This window comes from Culex pipiens, chromosome 1, assembly GCF_016801865.2.
Source record: "Culex pipiens pallens isolate TS chromosome 1, TS_CPP_V2, whole genome shotgun sequence".
NCBI classification, from domain to species: domain Eukaryota; kingdom Metazoa; phylum Arthropoda; class Insecta; order Diptera; family Culicidae; genus Culex; species Culex pipiens.
This window is the reverse complement of record NC_068937.1, coordinates 97,637,820-97,660,063: the sequence shown is the minus strand read 5'-3', so window position 1 is coordinate 97,660,063 and position 22,244 is coordinate 97,637,820. Positions and strand designations below refer to the sequence as shown.

At 40.7% G+C, this 22,244-nt stretch overlaps 1 protein-coding gene across 2 annotated transcripts in view; it reads left to right on the top strand.

Annotated features, from left to right (window-relative positions):
• The window catches only part of LOC120427676 (uncharacterized), a 378,463-nt gene that overhangs the window by 351,829 nt on the left and 4,390 nt on the right, over nucleotides 1–22,244 (top strand). For both annotated transcript variants that reach the window (XM_052706059.1, XM_052706058.1), the window contains 3 exons: nucleotides 14,800–17,799; nucleotides 17,859–18,049; nucleotides 18,118–18,417. In XM_052706059.1, coding sequence (XP_052562019.1) covers nucleotides 14,800–17,799; nucleotides 17,859–18,049; nucleotides 18,118–18,417 — 3,491 coding nt within the window. The remainder of the gene's footprint in view (nucleotides 1–14,799; nucleotides 17,800–17,858; nucleotides 18,050–18,117; nucleotides 18,418–22,244) is intronic.

Below are 22,244 nucleotides of genomic sequence, written 5' to 3'. Positions count from 1 at the left end.
TTTTTGAATCAATACTGATTTTTTCAAAAAAAATCAAAATATTGGTCGCAAAAAAAATTCTCTATATTTTGCTTTTTTGAACTTTGTTAATACGTCCCTTAGTTGCTGAGATATTGCCATGCAAAGGTTTATTCAGTTTTTATTCATTCAGTTATCAATAAACAATTTGTTTTTCTTATATACCTAAATAGAGTTTTGGAGTTCCTTTCAGCTATGAATTCAAAATTTACACTTAGTGATACTATTAGAACTAGCAAAAGGGATTAATCCAGAGCAGGAAAAATTTCAACAAAAAAACCTACTAGAATTGTTATAGAAAGGGGGATAGAAAAAGGAAAACTTAAAAACTAGATCACAGGTGATTGATGTCTTTTGACGTCGAATGCAGCTCACGGGTGGTAGATGTATTTCATCATTAGCTCGCTAAGAGCCAGGAATTGTTCCGCCTTGTTCCGGCAGGTTCGAAAGCGGGTCATCATCTCACCAGCCAGGGAGAAGAACTCTGGCAAGGTGAATAGATTTTCGCCGGTGACGGCATCTTGTTCTGCAGCAGTGCCACTCCCAGCAGCAGTCACACTTGCGTACGAGCGGCCCCACCCTGGTGGAACCGTTGGTTTAGGTACAGGCGTAGCTCTCGTAGACTGCAGAGGTTGCTTCGATGCAGCAGATTTCTGCTTCTTTTTCTCTTGCTCCTCGATGTAGTTTTTCCTTGCGGCACACCCACGATAGTTTGCCGTGTGGTTACCTTGGCAGTTGGCGCACTTCACAAGGGACTTATGTTTTTGAGCGTTGTCGTTATCGCCCAAGCTCGTCTTGCGGGGCAAAGTACACCTCTCGGTAAAGTGTTCTTCACCGCACTTCACACACTTTGGTGGCAGGTTACAGTGGCGAGAACCGTGGCCAAAGCGCTGGCAACGATGACATTGTGCTGTATCTGCCGGATTCTTGGAGTAGAATCTCCAGGTAACCCAGAATCCGTCCAGAGTCTTGTTCCGTCGGAGGTCCTGAATTTTTACAGCACCACGATCAAAGTACAACAGGTACAACACATGAGTACCTGTAACCGTAGTCGTACGCGAGAGCACTTTGATGTCTCGCGGATGCACACCAACGTCAGCAAGGTGTTGGGTCAGATCTTCAATTGGTCGATCTTGATAGCCTTGCAAAACGATTTTTACAGGAACATTTTGAGCAAGGTCAAACGTATAAAATTTCACATTGTGCAATTTCAGGACCATTTGCACTTTATCGAAATTCTTCTTGCTCAAAGTAATGACCTGCACTGCAGTCTTACCAATCTTCAAGCTGTATTCTTGCCCTTCCAATAGCTCGTCCACGCTGTCGGCTATTGTGTCGATGACGAATATCGGCGGAGGTCTTTTTTCCTTCGCCGCCGTAGTAGTAGCGCCGCTCCGTTTCTTCGACTTGCTTGTTGAGCCGTCGTCGTCGTCGTCACCGTCATCAACGCTGCTGATGCTGATGTCGTCATTGTCATCTTCCTCTTGTTCTTCGTCACTGAGCGGAGTGTACGTGTTTCTCGTAGGGATGTTTACAGTTGTGGATTGCTGCTGCTGCTGCGTTCCAGAATTACTGCCGGAAGGAACCTGGTTCTTCTGGCCACTTTTGCTCAACATGCCTCTCGTACGAACGGGGCTACGTACCGGTACAATTGGACGGATGTTGGTGTTGGCATGGAGCAGATTAGAGTTGATTCCATCTTGGCCCGCTGGTGAGGTTAGAATGGCGGCGTTGTTCGTCTTGGCACCTTTTTTCACTCGGCCAGTTGAAGTGCTTCGGGACTGCCTCGAGGCCACACTCGAGTTCCCGCGTCCCCGGCCGGGTTTAGGCATCCCGGGGGAGATGTTCGCGGACAATCACTTCGAATTTACGACGTAATTTTCGGAAAAACTGTGGAGCACCGAAAACTTTGTTGTTACCGGCTGTAGGGTTGGTCGAACGATGGCGATGCAAAGGTTTAAAAACAGGAAAATTGATGTTTTCTAAGTCCAACCCAGACATCCCACATTTTCTAATGTCGATATCTCAGCAACTAATGATCCAATTTTCAATGTTAAAATATGAAACATTCGTGAAATTTTTCGATCTTTTCGAAAACAATATTTTCATTTTTTTTTAAATGTTAGTCTTGATTTAATTTTTTTTAATATTGTTTTCGAAAAAATCGGAATATTTCACGAATGCTGAGACTTGGAAAACATCAATTTTCCGGGTTTTAAATTTTTGCATGGCAATAAATCGATCAAAAAATTCCTTCAAAAGATACAGATTTTTGAATTTTTCATATATCATTTTTGTATGGACAGCTGCCAAATTTGTATGGAAAATTATATGGACAAACTAATGATGCAAAATGGCTTCTTTGGGCATACCGAAGGCACCAAAAAAGTTTCAGATGGATTAAAAAATACAAAAAAAAATAAATGACTGAAATCTCAGAGAATTGTTCTCATGTGAAAGGTATTTTGATTACCGTAAACCGGGGTAACTTTGATAGGATTTCAATTTGTTTTTAGAATATTTTCCAACAGGTAAGGTTTTTCCTAAGATTATTATTTTTAAAACATGTACTGGGGTAGGCCACACAAAGTCCATGTACTATTTCGGAAAAAAAGTTTTTTCAAGAATGTTTAGAAAAATAGTTACGTTAAAAATTCTTAGTTTGAATTCCGGGGTGACTTTGATAGTCATAGTTTTTCTTGTTAAAATCATATTTAAGATGTTCAAACTTCATTTGTACGTTAAATGTACCATCACTAAAGTAGCTGATATAGTATTTAAGAAAAAAATCAATGTTTATATTTAGTTTACTAAGTGTATAAGCTTTTAAGCAAAATACATATAAATTTTAGGTGAAATTGTTAAAAAGTCGGAATTTTGCCTGAAATTTGTTAAAACTAGTTTTGTTTATAAAATTATCGATTTATATTGCATTTTATAATGAATTCGAAGCACGAATCACAAGTTTTCACATTTTACATGAAATTTGTTCAACTGAAATTGCCCATAAGTTTAGAGAGTTTTTATAGTTGTGTTTCAAAAACACATATTATTTATTTTTACAAACTTTTTTAACCTTCTCCTAGTGGAAAATTGTCCAAAGAATCCGAAAATTTAATCCGTTTTCCGATTAAAAATCATGTTCATTGAGAAAATCATGACACTTTGAGAAGTTTAAAATAATGACTTTCATCAACATTTTCTTAACTATAGTTAGCTAACTTTTTAAACTTGTCAAAATTTTATGAAAAGTTCTTCTTGAGGTACTTTGAACACTTCTCTACCACGGTCAGTATAACCATTCCTTACGTATTTTAATTGTACTCTTCATTTTGCGGAAAAATCGCAAACCTATCAAAGTCAACCCGGCTATCAAAGTCACCCCGTTTTACGGTACCGATTAAACAATATATAAAATGATGATATTTGATGTCGCTTACGACCATTTATCTAACATCTGGATATCAGCTAAAACACATTTGTATACATAACTATTGAACTTCTGATCGAATTTATTTTTTTAACTCGATCTATGGGACCATAAACCAAGTCGAATGATACCGATTTGATTAAAATCTGTTCAGCCAGTGCTGAGAAACCTGAGTGACATTATTGGTAACACACATACACACATACACACAGACGGACAGACATTTGTTCAGTTTTCGATTCTGAGTCGATAGGTATACGTGAAGGTGGATCTTCGAGCTTTTCCTGAAACCTTCATTCTAAGAGCAGGATTATAGCCTTACCTCAGTGAGGAAGCAAAAAACCTTTTTATATTTTTTTGAATCAAACATCGATTTGAGCAAAATCCTTTTTCATATTGCTCCTCTAGCACAAATCGATCTTTGTGTTTAAAAAAAAAAGATGGGTCGAGTGATTATTTTTTTAAAGAGTACATCTATTTTCTCCAAATTGTCCTAACCTAAACATAGCCAAAGACATGTTATTGACTGATCAGAAATTCCATTCTCAAGATATAGGTTTTTGAATATGTAGATCCCATTTTTGTATATAATTTACACAAAAACCCAAAAAAAGAAAAACAGGAATTATGGGATTTTCTGATTGTCAACAAATAGCGTCCTACATGGAGATGTCAAAAGCTGAAACAATTGTGTATTTTTTATCTATCTAGGGTAACATTTTATATATATATTTTATTTTCAAAATATAAAAAAGTTAAACCATCGTAAAATGTTTAGTTTTGTTTCGAAAAAAAGGTCAAAAATAAGTGTTTGCTGGCCTCCTGTCTCGTCAGAGGCGCTGGAGCAGAAATCCCACGTTAGAGGAAGGCCATGCCCCGGGGGGCGTAGTGCCAATAGTTTCGTTTTTTTTTTTTGGCCTTTTCAAACCTTACGGTTGATTCTCGAAACAGGGTAAAAAAAAGTCAGGTTTTTAGCTGAATATGAAATTTGTTTACCAATAACTTGAAAACGGTGCATGATATAAAATTGTATGTAAAGTATTTTTTGACTGCAAATTTGATTTTACATCTGAAAATGATATCAAAAAAATTGCTTGCCTTGATGATTTATATTCGAAAAATTGGCAGCTCTGCCAAATGAAGTTTGACCAATTTTTGATATAGCTAAAAAATAGCATTTTTTGTCATTTTCAAATATGTTTTAGAAAATGATTATTAGAGTGTATATATTTTTTCCGAAAAGTCCTTGGTAATATCTACAATTAAGCTGGAAAAAAAATCCGTTCCTAGGATACATTTTTTAAAATTTTGTACAGCCTTTTCTATGGACAGCTGCCAAAATTGTATGAAGACTTGTATGCACAGTAAAAAATCATGTTATATTACATCTGGAAAAGGAAACAAACTTACAACGCGTTTTCTCGAAACACGAAGACTTGCAATTTGATAATGAAAACGTTGTAAATTTTTGAATTTTTGAAATCAAAAAAATGTAGGTATTTTAAAAATTTTCGTAGATTAAAAAAACAGTCAAAATGTTCTATCTAGCAATGAACAATTAAAATGCACTGCACCACCCTGACTTTTCCCTCCTAATCCCAAATACCTCAACCCCTTTCCGAAGATAGCACAAAAAGCACATTCACTACCAGCCGTCGTCGTCGTCGTCGTCGTCGCAGTCGTTGGCAGTTGGAAGTTTTGCGTTCGGGAACTCGACTATTTATGGTCTAAATTTCCCCCTCCCAGCAGCAGCAGTGGCATGCGATTAGAAAAACCATGTGTGTATGTGTGGAGGAACACTTGGTTCAACCCCCCCTAAGGAACACTTTTCCATGGAGGAGCAGGAGGAGCAAGAATAACCATGCGTTTCCATTGCTTCGAGAGTTGATCTGTGGAGACTTAAGGCGTGCTGTTCTTACTTTTAGTCGGAATATATGATAAACTTTGCGTTTGGAAAAGTCTGTTACACAAGATGACTGGTGGGAAAGTTGAGGGAATAAGGGCAGGGACTTGGGGAGGAGGGTGTGGGATTAGCCAACAGGGAAAGTTTGTTCATTTGGCACGATATGGTGGCGGCAATACAGTAAGCTGGGAAAGTTCATACGGAACTGTACAAGGTGTGTTTGTGTATTTGCTGCTCAACGAGATTAATACGCAACTCCTTGGTACTTTGTAGAAATAAATGGTCGGGTCTTAAATTATTTCCGTTGGGCGCTGAACTGAAGGAATGCTTGCGGGCGTCGTTTTTGAGCCCCAGAAATAAACAGTGTAAATTCCTTGAGTGTGGGTGCTTCAAGATTTATTGGTTTCATTTAACGAGAGGCTTTCGGAAAAGTCGTAATTGATTGCGGTGGATCGTTTGACGTGGTTTGTGGGGGTGTTGGCCAATAGTCTGAATGGAAGCAATTGGGTGGAAAATTGTGATGGTTTAAGCTTTCAAAAGAGGAAGCATTTGAATTTATATTTTTGCAGGATAATCTCTCTCACTATGATTTGCTTGAGTGATTAATTTGGATAGTTGCGGTGGATTAATGATTTAGATATATTATTTCAGACCAAACTTTTATTGTTAAAAAATAACCAGACAACATTGATCATGCGATCAGTAAAAATACCGTAGGTCAAGCTTCTTTTTCAAATATGAATAAAAAAAAGTTAGCCACTTTTCGCTAGCAATTTTCTCGAATCGCACTTAATGTGAATCTTTTCGAAGAATAAGGGTGCACAGCAACCAAGGAAGTTGTTATCAGAAGATTCTCTTTCTTGGAAGAATTCAAGCCGAAGATTTATTTTTTTTTTATTCCTAAGAATATTCCACAATTGTCAAACTTACCGACCTAATCCTGTAACAGTGTGATTGTAAAAAAAATCAAAATTTGTTTTAAATTGTTTTATCGACAGTTCTTTAGGAGATAAATAAAAAATAAATCGATAGTTCGAATCATTCGATATTTTTGAAAAAGATAGATAAAATAAGTGTAAAAAATATTGGTGCAAGAGTTCTGGTTGATGTGCACCGTTAAGAAAGACATTTTGCATCATCAGTTCGTCCACTCAAGAAGGCAATTAAAATAATCAAAAAACTGTACCTTGAACAAATTATACACTCTAAAAAAATAATTTTTCTATGTTCGACTTTTCACACAGTTCAAATCAAAATCAAATCAAATCAAATTATTCGCTCTACAGCATTGCCTTGGCGTTCTCGATTGCGAGATTCCTACTCGAAACTAGGTGTTCGAAGGCTTGATTGTTGAGGCAATTGCAAACCTCTTTTTACACCTTAGCTTCCATCCACCCCGGGATTCGAACTGACGACCTTTGGATTGTTAGTCCAACTGCCTACCAGCGACTCCACCGAGGCAGGACCCAGGGAGACGACTCCTACACCTGGACTGAGCTAACGACCTAACCTTTTTTTTTTTTAGGTTAGTCCGGGACCAACATTTACTTCCCTTCCGACGGAAGGCGTGATCAGACAAATCTCGTCTCGAAAAATGCCACCAGGACCGTCTGGGATCGAACCCAGGCCGACTGGGTGAGAGGCAATCACGCTTACCCCTACACCACGGTCACCGGCTAGTTCTAGTTCAAATCAGTTCAGGTTTTATTAGTAAATAATAAAAATACAAGCGCCGTTAAACAGGGTGACATTGATAGCCGTGGTGACTTTGATAAATTTAAGATTTTTTTTGCAAAATGAAAAATGCTTACCAAATGGTATGGAACCATACTGACCATGGTAGCTATGTTTTGAAAGTATCTTAAGTAGTAGTTTTCAACAAATTTTAGTTTGAAAATTAGTTAACTATAATGTTTTTAGTTAACTATAATGTCATGTTTTTCTCAATGAAAATGAGTTCAAATCGGAAAACGGACTGCATCATCGACTTCTTTGGACAATTTTACGCTAATAACAGTATATATACAGCAATTCCCCACGAAAACAGCATGGGAAAAAACAAAAGTGCTCGGATCGGGCTCAAAATTTTTCTGGAGGTTCCCTGGCCGAAATAATTAGACCCGTATTTTTTTGTTTGGCCATTAGGGTGACCTATGCCGTGTTAGGGTGGTCTAAAAAATGGCCATTTTCGTCGATTTTCGCAAAAACCACTTTTTTCGAAAAATCATAACTCCTCGCCATTTCGCAAATGAAAGGTGATAAGTTGGCCTTTCAAAGAAAAATAGTAAAAACTATGAAAAATCTAGCCTAACATATGAAAAGGGCGTATGAAACTTTATGCCGTTGCCGTTTTGACGGTGTCTGGACCAAACAGCCTATATCTGGAAATATTTTTATCGGATTCCCCGGACATTTTTACGTAACATACTAAAAAATGGGTGGAGTTCATTAACAGGATTCCGAGATATGATTTTTTGAAAATAAAATCCGTGTTTTTCGACGCGCCGCGCACAAAAACCGGAAAACTACGAAATCGGCAAAAAATCAACTTTTTTCACTAAAACTGCGATAACTTTAAAATTTCAGCGATGACCTATACATGTCAGGGTACCAAAAGTTGTGTCTTTCAATTACGAGATTTTGGTACCCTGACATTTTTTTTTTCTTTGAAAGGCCATCTTATCACCTTGGTTTTTGCGAAAATCGACGAAAATGGCAATTTTTCAGGCCACCCTAACACGGCGTAGGTCACCCTAATGGTCAAACAAAAAAATACGGGTCTAATTATTTCGGCAAGGGAACCCCCAGAAAAAAATTGAGCCCGATCCGAGAACTTTTGTTTTTTTTCCATGCTGTTTTCGTGGGGGAATTGCTGTATATATTTATAAGAATCATGCAACAAAATTGGCTTTGGTGGCAACCAATTTTTTTTTAAATCGCTTCGGTTTCATTGATTTCATTCGGTTTCATTCAGAGTTGATGTTAAATAAGTAAAAAGTAAGAAAAAATGTGAAAATCATCAGCATATTATACTTCTATGAAAAAATCATAATACTCAAACGGAAAAATGAAAAAAAAACAATTTCTAATAAATATTGATCAAACTTGAGGGGCAAAAAATTTAAATAACGTGCCATATTTTCAACACTTCAATGAAATAAGTGTTGTAAAATGCATTAGGGGAAATATACCCTTTCTAATCAAACACCTATCTTCGTCATATGGAAAGTTTGATGCTCGATTAAAGCTCCAAAAATACTATTTAGGCTTTAAACTTACCAGCAACAGCACCGCCTCGAGTAAGCACGCAAATGTATGCCACTTACTGGCCAAAAAGATCAAGTTGAATGCACTTTTGATCATAATTTCTATTTTAAGAGACTATTTCTCATAATTTTGTTGGCACACATATCCACACGCAAGATGAGAGCTTAACTGCTTAACGAAAGTCGTAATCAATATATTTTCACTTGCGCTATTGTTTTCAATGTGCTTAAGATACGAAATTGCTTCCAACTACCGGCAACATGCTCTTTTGAACATTAGTTAGTCACTCACTTGAAAAATAATCCCGAAACATGTAAATAACTAGCAAACGCCATCAAAAAAACAAACGCACCAAGTCTTTTGACGTTTGACTTTTGACGACCCATTTCAATCGAAGGCTGACGAAAAGCGAGCGGGAAGCGAAGGCAAATAAAGAACAAAGAGTGGCCACCAACACCACCAGCAGTGCCTGTTGGAGTGAGCCAGTGATGCCAGGAAACTTTCTCTATAAATGCTACTTTTCGTTAGGGTTCGCTTAAAATTTCATCACAATTGGCAGCACTAAGCAGACCCAAAAGAGCGCTGGAAGAAAAAAGAACTAAGCTGAAAATAGAATACGTATACAAATTAGCTAAAACTTCCAACCTTGCTTTAGGGACCGACAATCATAACCTCTTTGATGCAGTTAATCCTGCACGTCAGCATCTCCTCGAAGCCACACAGGGATTTCTGCTAATGCCACTGCATTCCAATCTCTCCCACCCCTCTGGGCCAGAGGGATCCAGGAACAATATGACCTCTACGTGCCTGCCAAAGTTGCTACCGGCGGGGACTGTCGTTGTAATTCTACGTTTGGGGCAAGGAGGCTAAAAGTTTCCAGTTTTGGTATCCTTTTGCTGCTGCTGCTGCTGTACATGATGGTAATATTCGGAATACTGTAAGAGTGCTGCTGCTACAAGAATATGCGGCTGCAGCACAAATTCCGGAGCTCAGCTTCCGCAGCATTCTCCTTTAAGTAGCTACAAAGTCACTTGCTGAACTTTGAATAACCTCATTAGGCTGTCGGTTAGTCAACGAGTGCGAGTCGGGGTAGTTAGTTCAGCGTTCTATATCTGGGCTATCCAATCTGGAAATTGTTCGGTTTATGTGTAGGTTTAATAAGTACAATGATAGGATGACCTAACTACGAATTTCAGGATATTTTTATTTATTTGAAAACTCGCTTAGATTCTTGAAATTCTAAAAATATCAGTTTAACAATAAAATTTGCTAAAAAAAATATCATAAAATGTAGTCATCCTAATCTTCATGCAAGGATGAAGTGAGTCACTCTGGCCAACCCCATCGTGTCCCAGCTTCCGGCATCCCGTAGCGTTCCGCCGGCCTCCGGGATTTACCCGGAGGACCAACAGCAAAGAGGCGGATGAGAGCTTTGCACAAAATTACCATGCCGCACTCGACAGAGAGTCCAAGAAGAAGATGAAAGCATCCTTCTGAATTTTTCTCGCTTTCCTTGCCTATTTTTTTCCAGGATTGAAACATCCACTCTGGAAAATCGGCCAACCACCGAGGAAAAGCTCTAAGAAAATGCACATATCTGGGCGTGATGAATATCTCTTTGCCAAGCAAAAGCCCTACCTTCATCCCGGTCATGTCATGCAGCATCCATGAGAGAAAGTTGCTTTGAAATATGAAAAAGGATGTCCATTTCGAGAAGGTACCGAGCGCCAGGATGAGACGAATGCGTAATAAGTATAGAATGCGACAGTGATATATGTTGGTTCACTTTTAGCCTAGCAGGTAAAACTCGATATCGAATCATTAGGGGTCTGATCCCGGAAAGCTCCGCATTATGGATGGCCCGTCAAAAGGCACACAACCCCCGGATGGTCATTTGGGTTGGCTTTGTTTGGGATAGAGCCCCTTCCTTTTATGCATGTTTTTTTTATGGGCTATGATTTATGCAAGTTCTAGATGCCTAAAGGGTACTGGAGATTTAGAAGTCATATGAATATAGCAATCATGTTTAAAATAAGGTATTATAAATTGTGCCCAAAAACACCCGGTGGACCGAGCAATGTAGCCTAGTGGGGACGTTTCCGCATCGTAAGCAATAGATCGGGGGTTCTATTCCCGGGTTGGAAGGTATTGTATCGTGACAAGCTGGACCGTATCTGGAGGTTTTTTTTTTAATGGCCCAATATTTTTTTATTGCTTTTTGGGTGTTTTTGAAACCACCTTGAGGAGTATTCAAAAACACCCAAAAAGCAAAAAAATAATATTATGTTTATTGAACCAGATATCTACACACCTTATAGATAGACGATAGACGATCTGATCGTGATATCTTGACACACCCTGAAAATAGCTATAAGTTCGACAAATTTCCTAAACAATGCACAGAATTGTCAGCCAAACAAATCGTGTTTGTTATTGTTTACATTGCGTACTCCATTATTTTTTTTAACGTCAAAAGGCGAAGTGTCGACGTGTGACAAGATGGCACGATCACGTCGAAAGCTAGACTATATCTGTTTCTCAAACTTTATTCTGAACATTAGAAGTTGCAAAGGAATCTGAAGAAAGAGGATGCAAAAAACCTTCAAAAAATGGCATTCTTAGATTTTTTTTTCAGGGCCCCGGCGATGGCCTAATATGAGCTACCGAACAACATTGGCAATATGGCGTCGTTTGTTTACCAACATGAGATTGCTTGTGGACGAACCGAAAAATTTACTTTTTTGTAAAAATTTCCATAGCTGTTGTATACAAATATTCACTTTAACAAAATAGATAAAATTTCGGTAAATTTTTTGTACAGAAAAAAAAAATATATTTTAATCGCTTTTATAGCGGCTCTGAACAAGATTATACATCTAATCATCGTGGCTTAAGTTTATCTTTAGTTTTCAATCCAGTTTGCTGTAGATTTGCATTAAAATTTTGAAATTTAGCATAAAATGAAGATTGCAACATAAACAGCCAACTTCAGGCAGGTTACACTTGCCCCACTTTCCCCTTAACTTGATCTATGGGACCCTATACCGAGTCAAATGAGAAAAATTTGGCATAAATTAATTCAGCCAGTGCTGAGATAATTAAGTGAGTATATTGGTCACACACATACATACATACATACACACACGTAAATAAAAACATACACACCCTTCATACACACAGCCATTTGCTCAGTTTTTGATTCTAAATCGATATGGACAAATAAAGGTTGGTCTTCGAGCTTTTCTTAAAAAAAAATCGATTTCAGAGCAGGATTATAGCCTTAACTCAGTGAGAAAGGCAAAAATCGACACTGCGGTAAAAATAAACTTATTTTTTTCAATCTAAAAACGAATTAACAATCAAAAAACATTCGCAACATATTTGCAACGGCCTTATATGACTCCATCAATTGTTACACATTATTTTTTTTAATTCTTACTCTGTACTTCAAAAACCTCTATAAAAACTCCTGAAACATTTTACAAATTGGTGAACTTGAAGTGATAAAGGTCAATAAAAAAAATATATTTTTTTTGAGACTTGCTTGAGCGAATCAATACAATGACGCAAAATCGTTCAAGTAGTACCTAATCAAAAAAATTCACCACGTGTACGAAAGCAAAAAATAAGCTGAACTAAGTTGTAAATACAAACAGGAAAATTCGAAATAAATTTTCACTGTTTCTTTTCACAATTTGACGCTGTTGTGCTATCTTGTCGCACCCGCCATTTCGACATTAAACTTGAATAAACAAAAACAAGAGCACGCAATGTAAACAATAACAAACACGTATTGTTTGGCTGATCGTTCAGAGCGTTGTCCCTGAGTTTGGTTGAATTTGGTTGCCGAAGTGCCGAGTTAAAATTACAAATATTTACGGTAGTCGGACTTGTACGTATGTCAAACGCTTTCGGATCAGAAATTTCTTTGGCCAGTTGTCGCACTTACATCAATTTTCAGAGTGTATCAAGATAGCACGAAAAGATTGAAACTTCTTTCATATAAAAAGTGACAATAATGCACGGAGTTTTTTCGATTTTTACTAATATCTCAGGATTGAAATCGAATTTTGGGGATCTGTGAACGTCAAAAGGTGAGGCATTGTGAGCTGCACAAAATTGCGTTTTTAACTCAAATGCAGCATCAGCAAGATAGTGACGAATTGATGATTTTAAATTATACCCGTTTGATAGAAAGAAAAAAAAACAAATGACCATACAATGCAGCATGGAAGCTTAAAAGCTTCATGATTTTATGATCATTTTTTTAACAACTGCAAATAGTGCCATCGAAATGTTGCCCCAGAATTTCACCTTTTGGAATGCAAAATGCCTTCTGCCAACTTTCAAATTCCACTTCAACTTTTTTTCGCTGTAGTTTAACTCAAAATGTCACACTGCCTGAAAGCTGTTGCTGGAAACATTTTCAAACACATTTTACTCTATACTGCACTGCAATGTGGCGAGTCTCCTCTGGTGCAGCGCGTCGTCGTCGTCGTCAGAAAATCATGGAAAATTTACTGCAGCCAGGCAGGCAGCAAGAGGAATGTGTGAGAATGTATGTGCCGTGCAGTCAGTTTTTGAAACAAAACGCAACTTTACGGATTGCAGTGCATTTAAAACACATTTGCATTTTCCCCGGGATGTTAAAAAGTGGGGAGTTGGGAGCGACAGATGGCTGTCTTGAGTAATGTTTGAAAATGAAAAATATTTTTAAACTTTTCCAAAATATAGTAATTAAATATAACTTAAAGAAAAAAAAATCTTCGAAAATTATACTCATAAGTCAGTGTCAAAAACACTTCCAAAAGTGACGTGCTCCGGTTGCTCTCCACCGGAGACGTACGTGTTTCGGTGGAAGGTTCATTGTATCATGTTGGATTTTTATGAAACTATTTTTTACCCGTTTTCCTCTTGTGGCTGGCAAAAAAAGTAATGGCTGTTTCCCGCTGCAAACATGTGACAATTTTTCACGTATGTGTGCCGGGATAATCCGCGAATGATGAAAGTTCACGTACGGGAACGTGAAAAATGTGAGCGTTTCAGATTAACACGTGACGCACTTTGACGAGCACATGACTTTTATAAGTTTTTTTGTGGTTTTGAACTAAGAGGGGTTCGTCGCTTGTACATTTTCGTAGGGGACGGCCCTTCCATTTTTGGACATGTGAAAATAGACATGTTTTTCAATAATTTGCAGGCTGATTTTTCATAGAATTAATAAAAAAAGCAACAGAAGTTTTAAAAACTCTGCCATTTTTCGTTAGTCAACTGTAATAAAATTTGGAACATGTCATTTTAAGGGAAATTTAATGTTCTTTTCGAATCTGCAATAACCCAGAAGGGTATTTTTTTTCATTTAGAACAAAAAAATCATTTAAAAATTTCGTGTTTTTTTCTAACTTTCCAGTGTTATTTTTTAGAGTGTAGCAATGTTCTACAAAGTTGTAGAACAGAAAATTACAAATAAAAATAATATTTAAACATGATGGGTTTGCTTTTTACCTCTTTTGGAGAGAATTACTCAAATTTAAAACTAACTTAAACTCAATGAAGCTAAAATTATCCCCTCACAGTATAATCAAAAGCGTTCAACCATCCCAAACTCGCAGTTTCATATTAAAAATTCACCTACCAACCAACGCGCACAGATAATCACACTTCCAGTCAGTGATATCATTCATAGCCCTCGGAGGATGCAACTCAAGCTCATGCATCACACCATCCTTCCGAATAGTTTCCGCCGTGCGTTTCCCACAAATATTCTACGTGTCTGCCGCAGGCTCGTGGAAAATGTAGCAAAAAACCCGTAAATCCACCAAAAGAACTGGACGAAAAAAAAAACTTACATCAAAGTCCTTTCAAAATTAAAAAAGTTTACGCCCCGACCCACAAACTGTGTGTGAAAAGCGAGCACGCGCGTAGATAACGAAAAGAACTAGCATTTCAACGTGGTGGAACAACAGCGGAATAAAAAAAAAGAAGTTGCACACCAGACAAACTTTGGGCCATATCTCTGCGGATCTACGTTCCGTCTTTTCACCGGAATGGGAAATGATTTCGTTAAAGTTGCAGCAACCGGCAAAAAGTTCCCTAATTGACCACTGACGCAGATATTCCCTTTGAGCCAAGTTGTGTGCAACGCCAAAGTAACGTTTGATTTTTTTCCCCTTCTTTGCAGTGCTATCCAACGAAGACCAACAGCCAGTCACATCCGCAGCAGCATCACCACCATCAAATTACGACCCCGACCTCGTACCGGACCGAGTACGAACTGTCCGGATCGTACGTGTCGCTCGAGTGTCCCGCGTCACCTCCCGGTCCGCCAGCATGCCTGCTCGAGAATCGACGCGACCCGCAAGGTCGGCTAGCGCACGCCCTCCGCACTCTCTACACCGAGTTGGCGCTGAAGGAGCCGGTCTTGCCGACGTGGGTCCAACCGGTGGCACCCGGCGTCCTCTGTCCGGCCCGGCTCGAACCCGAACTAAGACTGCACATCCACTCGCACGGTCTGAACGAGTGCATCACCGTGGACCAGATCCTGGCCGCCGTTCAGACCAAGGATGGACCATTTCTGGAGGCGCCACGGCGTGTCCTCATCGAGTGTCCGCCGTGGGTCACGCGTAGCACGCTAGCCCTCCGGATACTGCACGGCTGGAGCCGGGAACCGCCGTGGCCTCCACGAGGTCAACCCGTAGCGTTAGCACTTTTTGTACCGTTGAACGAGCTGCGCGGCTCGATATCGAGCTACGTGGCGAAAGAACTGCTGCCTCGCGGACCGCAGAACCCGTTTGCATCCGGGTTTGGCGGTTTCAACGCCGCCTGGAGTACGCTTGAGTCACTCAAGAGCAAACTGCTGATCGTGCTGGACGGGTACGACGTGCAGAGCAAGTCCCGCAAGAACAAGACCGTGCAGAAGGACGTGGCGGACCTGCTGGAAGGTCGACTCTTCCCGGAAGCGCGGGTCATTTTAATTTCCGTAACGTCATCCTGCAGTGAGCTTCTCCCGTTGATGCAGCGGCACATCACCTTCGAGGGCATCACTTGGGGCAGGTCGGTTTCGCTGCTCGGGGGTGGACAGTGGGGAGCCCCAACGAGGCTCATCGACAGTGTTCAAGACTGCCACCATCTGCGGAACATCGCCCGGACGTCGCTAGGATGTCTGGCCATTGCCGCGATCTACAACTCAAACGCCGGCGTCCTTCGGACCGAGGACGAAATCAACGTGATAGCGTCCGTGTTCAACTGCGTAGCGGCCAACTCGTCACACACCCAGGTCACCGAACTGGGACGGCTAGCCCTGTTCTGTCTCAAGACCAAACGATCGACGGTTAATTCAGCGGAGCTCAAAATGTACTGTTCCTCGCCGGAGACCAACATCATCGGCTGCCTGGACAAAGGTCCCGTGTTTGGACGGACCGCCCGGAGGAAATCCGAGTACCAGTACACGACGATCTGCCCCGGAATCGCCGAGTTCCTAGCGGCCAACTACCTGGTCTCACTCGCCAGCCGACCGGGACTGCTCGCAGCTGAAGTAGCTGGACTTGCCATCGGCGACGAAGTCGAGCCCGAGATCCTCAAAGTCCTCACGTACTCCATGGCACTGCTGGGATCACGCGCTCACTTGCTCCTCTCCAAGTTGACGCCACTCTGGTTGAGTCCCCAAACGATCTTCTCTCTAGCCCTTGCCGGTGGAGAAACCGAAGCCAATCTCACAGCTCTCTGCGAGATCCTGGGCATCTCCAAGTCACCCCCCATCCCTCCGCTCGAGGCTAAACCCATCTGGGTGCAGATCAAGTCAACGGCCTCCGAGCTGCAAGGATGGGGAATGGCTCTGAAGAGCCCGACCTGCACGCTTAAAAACCTGGAAATTGTCTACCAAATCGAGAAGAACATGCTGCTCGAGTCGCGCAACGTGATGGACATCTTTCTGGACGCACTGCTGAAGAATGAGTCCGTCACGACGCTGCGGATAACTTCGCTGATCGAGAACGAGGTCCGCGACTCGGACATCAACTACCTGGCGTCGTGCATATCGAAGACGGTGCTAAAACCAAGACTGGAGAGTTTCGAACTCATTCTGACCCTGCTCGAGGAGGATCCTCCGATCCTGAAGCTGCAATCGGTGGTGACCGGTCTCTGTCGGACCATCCCGCGGCAACCGAAGCTCAGCAATTTGATCCTGGATCTTAGTCTGTGCACCTCCCAGCTGGTGCAAATCTGCTCCATGCTGGAAAAGTGTCCCCAAGTGACACGACTCTCATTCCCGCATCTCCGCTGCGAACGAGGAGCCGTTGGCGCCCTGGCCAGTCTCCTGAACGCCCGACCGCTATCATATCTTGCGCTAGCGTCCAGCTGGGGCGCCCGCGATGATCCACCGTCCTCGAGTGGCGTTAGCATGGGCTCCGGCTCCGGCAGCAGCTCCGGCAACTCAGGACTCATCAAACAATCGTCCCTCACCGGAGCGCCCTCGCCCCGATCTTACCCTACCGGAATATTCTCATCACTGCCCCGTGGAGTCCTCAACTCCACATCGGCCATGGGTCGATCAGCTACCCTGCCCCGACAACCTATGGACGGACCGCCAGACAAACGCAGCACCGATTCCGTAATCTCTCGAACGTGGTACCCAACCCCCGCTTGCGACGGAGGTCCCCACAACTCCGGAACCCTGCACGAACTGCTCCTGGCAGCCCGCGATCCGTACTCCCGACTGCACGGCTTGGACCTCAGCAAGGCGCAACTCTCGCTGGAAGACTCCATGTGCCTGGGGGAAACGGTTCGCGTCTCCGCTACGCTGCACTCGATCAAGCTGGAAGGCGCATCCCGGCTCAGCGAGATCCTCCCGACGGTGCTCGGCGCCAGCGAATCACCCACCCTTCAAATGCTGAGTCTCGGCTCTCCACGGATCGCCCTCGAGGACGCCGCCGTCGGGATGTCCGCTCGTGCCTTGGGTAGTTGCATCACACTAAGACTGCTTAGCCTGGACGGGTGGAGCTTCAGGATAGAGAACATCGGCACGCTCGCCTCCGTTCGCGGTTTTCTGTCACTGACGTCGATCCGCGAACTTGGCCTCAACAACTGCCGGCTGAACGTGTCCATGTTCAAGAGCGATTTGGCCATGCCGAGCTCCGCGTACGACTGCCGCTCCGTCGTGAACCTCAAAATGGCCGGCGCACAGGTAAGTGATCCCGAAGACCCTTCAAAAAACCACAACCTAACCTCTTTCCGCTTTGACAGATCATATTCGCCGACCACGTCTCGATGAAGGGTCCCCACATGCTACCATATCTGACCGGTTTCGTAAACCTGCGGGAGCTGGACCTGTCGGCGCCCTCGCGCACCGGCCTCGGCAGCACAACCTCTACCCCGTTGATCCTCTCCGATAAGGACATCATCGGTTTCTTCTCCACCCTGAACGGGCACTTTAGGTAAACATAACCTCAAAAAAAAATCTCCTCTAAAACACTAACAATCCCCTCCTCCCTTCCTTTCTCAGCTCCCTGAACACGCTGAAGATCTGCAACTGGATCGTCCATCTGGACGACGCGGTGCGCACGCTCAAAACCGTCTCCAAGCTGTTCAAGTCCAGCCCGATGAGTCACGTCAAGCTGGACGGGATCGTGGTGCTGGACAGACCGAAGAAGGCTCGCATCGAGGCGCAGTTTATGCACGCGCTGCTCGGGTTTTTGCCGCTGCTGCGCTGGCTGGGCATTACGGTGGCCGGGCTGAGCGAGGAGCAGATCGTGGCCATTGGGACGCATTGCGCCGATATACGGGGGATGGAGATTGATGTGAGGTGAGTGTGACTGAATTTTTTATATAAAACACTTCATTTTTCTCAGTTTTACAAAAAAAAATTATAGTTTGATAAAAAAGTGTAAAATGTTAACTAAAATGCCTTTTTTGTGCATTTGAAGGCATATTAAAGATCAAAAGTTTGAAATCCATCAAAAAGTAAAGCGGATCAAAAAAATATCAAATTGATATCGAACATATTGTTCATAGCTGAAATCGCTGCTGAAATCAATCAATGGCACAATGTACGAATGCAAATCTAGATGTGGATTTGCATGGATTACGTTTGTTGCCTCGTTATCAAAGCAAGAAAAACGCTGAAACAAAAAAAAAGAATCGAAATTGGCAAATGAAATTTCACCGTTTTTTCGCTGTCATAGCGATAAATGATTCTCAGAACGATTTTTTTAAATAGTCGGTTTTTCGCAAGGTTTTTCGCCTTCTGTCAAAAACAACCGTTTGAGTACGGTATTTTGAATAAAAAAATCAGAATTTGGTGCATTAAATGAACATAAGGCGTCATCCATAAAGTACGTGACGCTCTAGGGGGGAGGGGGGTCCGTGATAATGTGACGTCACGCTAGACTGTTTGTTGAATACCGAAAATTCTGTCTTGAAATATATTTAAAAAATGTTTAATGTTTGATAAACATTACTCATAAATGAAACACTATACAAGGCTTTAAGAAACAGAGGTTTTGATAATATTTTGATCATATTTTGATTATTCCAAACACAACCTATAAAAATAAAAAACTTCCTCGATTGAAATCCGAATTATAAAATAATCCTACATTTATAAATCATGCAACAATTGCTAAAGTAAATTTTCAAAACAACCTATGAGTCATGGGTGTCCTATGCATATCAAAAGGTCCTGATAATGTAATCTATATTGTACAAAAAATCAAGATGGGGGGGGGGGTCCGACAAAGCGTGACGAACTTTTCCAGGGGGGGGGGGGGGGTTGGAGCCAGCGTGACAAAGTGTGGCATAGGGGGGAGGGGGTCCGATTTTGGCTTGAGGGACCATCCATAAACCACGTGGACACCTTAGGGGGGGGGGGGGGGGGGGTTGGCGATTGTTCACGCTCCATACATTTTTATTTTATTTGTATGGAAATTGTCCACGATGCGGGGGGGGGGGGGTTGAGATTTCCAAAAAAGTGTCCACGTGGTTTGTGGATGGTCCCTGACATACTTTATGGATGACGCCATTAAAGCACCATGCGTCTCCAGCAAAATTTACTCGGAGCTCATTTCGATGGAGAAGCATGGTACTTTGAGATCGATTGATGTACCGATCTCCGATTTTTTTTCAAAAAATCATATCTCAGCATCTTGAAATCAGCAATCAAAAAATGTCTCAGTGTTTTTCACCAATTATAATTCAACTTTCTTTTTAAATGTGGTGAGCTAAAATTGGTTCAGCTATTCCGAAGATATGATTTTTTTAAATTGTGGTTTTTGATAAAATCGCGAAAAACGCCCTTTTTTGGTCCACCCTATTTTGGATAGGACCCCCCCAATTTGCCAAATAAAAAAACGGGTCTAATTATGTTGGCCAAAAACTTTTAGATTAGAGTACTGCTTTGACTTGGAATCGCTGTTCGAAGAATCGAGTCTTTATTGTACGTACAATTAATATAAATTTGCATTCCGAATGACTTTACACTTTTTTTCATAAAGTGCATTTTCAATTTATAAATATTTTATAAAGGAAATAGTCCTTCGAGAGCTTAGAAAATTTCCAATAATTTTTTTGTACCGTCATCAAGGGTGACATTAAGTCTGGAGGTTGAGAATGAGTCACACAAATTTCAGCAGTTTTGTATGACCCAATCTCACCCCCAGACCTAATGTCATCACGGTTTGATTCGTAAAACAAACTCAAAAATCAGCAGGTCTGATTTTGGCACCATGAAAGTGGTGTTCTTTCCCGATATTTAGGGGGGTTTATCAAAATATTTCATAAGGGGGATATTCCCATGGCAATTTTACATAAAAAAATAGTAATTTTCTGTCAAAAATCTCAAAAACTTTTAAAAAAAATAGAAAAATCCAAATTCGTGTTTTTAAGCCCTTTTTTAATCAATTTCTTGATGTGAATGATGTGGAAAAAAATAAAATATATAAAAATTGTAAGAACAAGCCATAGTCTCAACATTTGAATGCAAAAAGTGTTTTAAAGTGCATTTTACACTACACAGCAAAAAAAGTTAAATTGTGGAATGTTGAAAATTTGGTAGTTTGAATATTAACTCTTGGCCTTCCTCGCCTTACTGAGAAAAGGCTATAAAATCACTTGAAAAATGAACTTCTTAATTCGACTTCGTAGACCAACCTTCACGTATACCTATCGACTGAAAATCGCATTCTGTGCGTGTGTCTGGATTTGAGTCCGTGCACCCAAAAAAATGCACTCGATTATCTCCGGACTGGCTGAACCGATTTTGACCGTATTGGTCTCGTTCGATCCGTCTTGGGGTCTCACAAGACCCTAGTTAAAATTATGAAGCAGTACTTCAAAAGTTATGCTGAAAAAACGAATTTGGCTAAACTCCGGAAGATTGTAAAAGGGTTGTTGGATATTTTTAGGAAGGTATTTGAAAGACCTTTCAATTGAGCCTAAAACATTGAAGATCTGATAACCCTATCAAAAGTTATGGGAACTTAAGTGTTAATAACACACTTTTGGAGGGCGGATCACAGATATTTCTACGAAAATGATGTCCGGGTCCATCATGCGACCCGTCGTTAGTTAGATAATTGAAAGATCTTTCAAATGAGCCTAAAACATCAAAGATCTGAAAACCCTATCAAAAGTTATGAGCACTTAAGTGCTATTTATACACATTTTGGAGTCTGTTTTAAAAAGATAGGTCAAGTAACAAGATAGTACACAAGCGACGATGTACTATATGAATGTGAAAAAGGCACCAACCACCTAAAGGTGGATTAAGTACCGTTAAACGGGGTGACTTTGATAGCGGGGGTGACTTTGATAGGTTTGAGATTTTTCCGCAAACTGAAGAGTACAAATTAAATACGTACGGAAAGGTATGGAATCATTCTGACCGTGGTAGAGAAGTGTTCAAACATTGGAATTGTAAATTTGATTGGGAAAAATGCTATTAAAATGTATTAAAATATTTTTCAACAATTTGTTGGATTAGGGGTTAAACGGGTATTAGCCTACTTGATACTGCATTTGACGTATTGATCACAGAGTAAGCAAGATCTTACTTTTTTTCCAAAAATATTTTATTTTTTTTTTATATCAAATTTACAACTCAGATACTTCTAACTTACGCGAAATTTTCCGAGAATTCCGAATATGTTGAAATTGCGACCAAAAAGTGCCGTCCTTTTTGGCCTAAAGGGCAAAAACTAACGTTGTAAAAAGTGTGTTATAGAAAAAAATAAAAACTATGAGAAAAACTGCGATTGGCCAAAAAGTTAATTCCATAGGCTCATAGTCCATGAAATTCCCTAACTTTTGACCTACAGTATGTAAAAAAAGTATTTACACTCCTTGGGCACTATGCACATTTTGTGATGAAAAATGTAAAAAATTTAAAGTTTGACAGGAACCTAGTACTACGTTTTGTTCAGAAACTCATGCCAAACATTTTGCTACAAAAAGCTCATGAAAAGATGATTTCTATAAAAAGTTATATAACAACTACTATTACGAAAATAAAAAAGGTGCCAAAAAAGTTTGTACACCTTTCGAAAAATTAACATAAATAATGTTATTTGTTGACAAATCACCATAAATCCAGTCTCCCAACTCCAAATAGCATCCTTGACTGATTAAAAATATAAT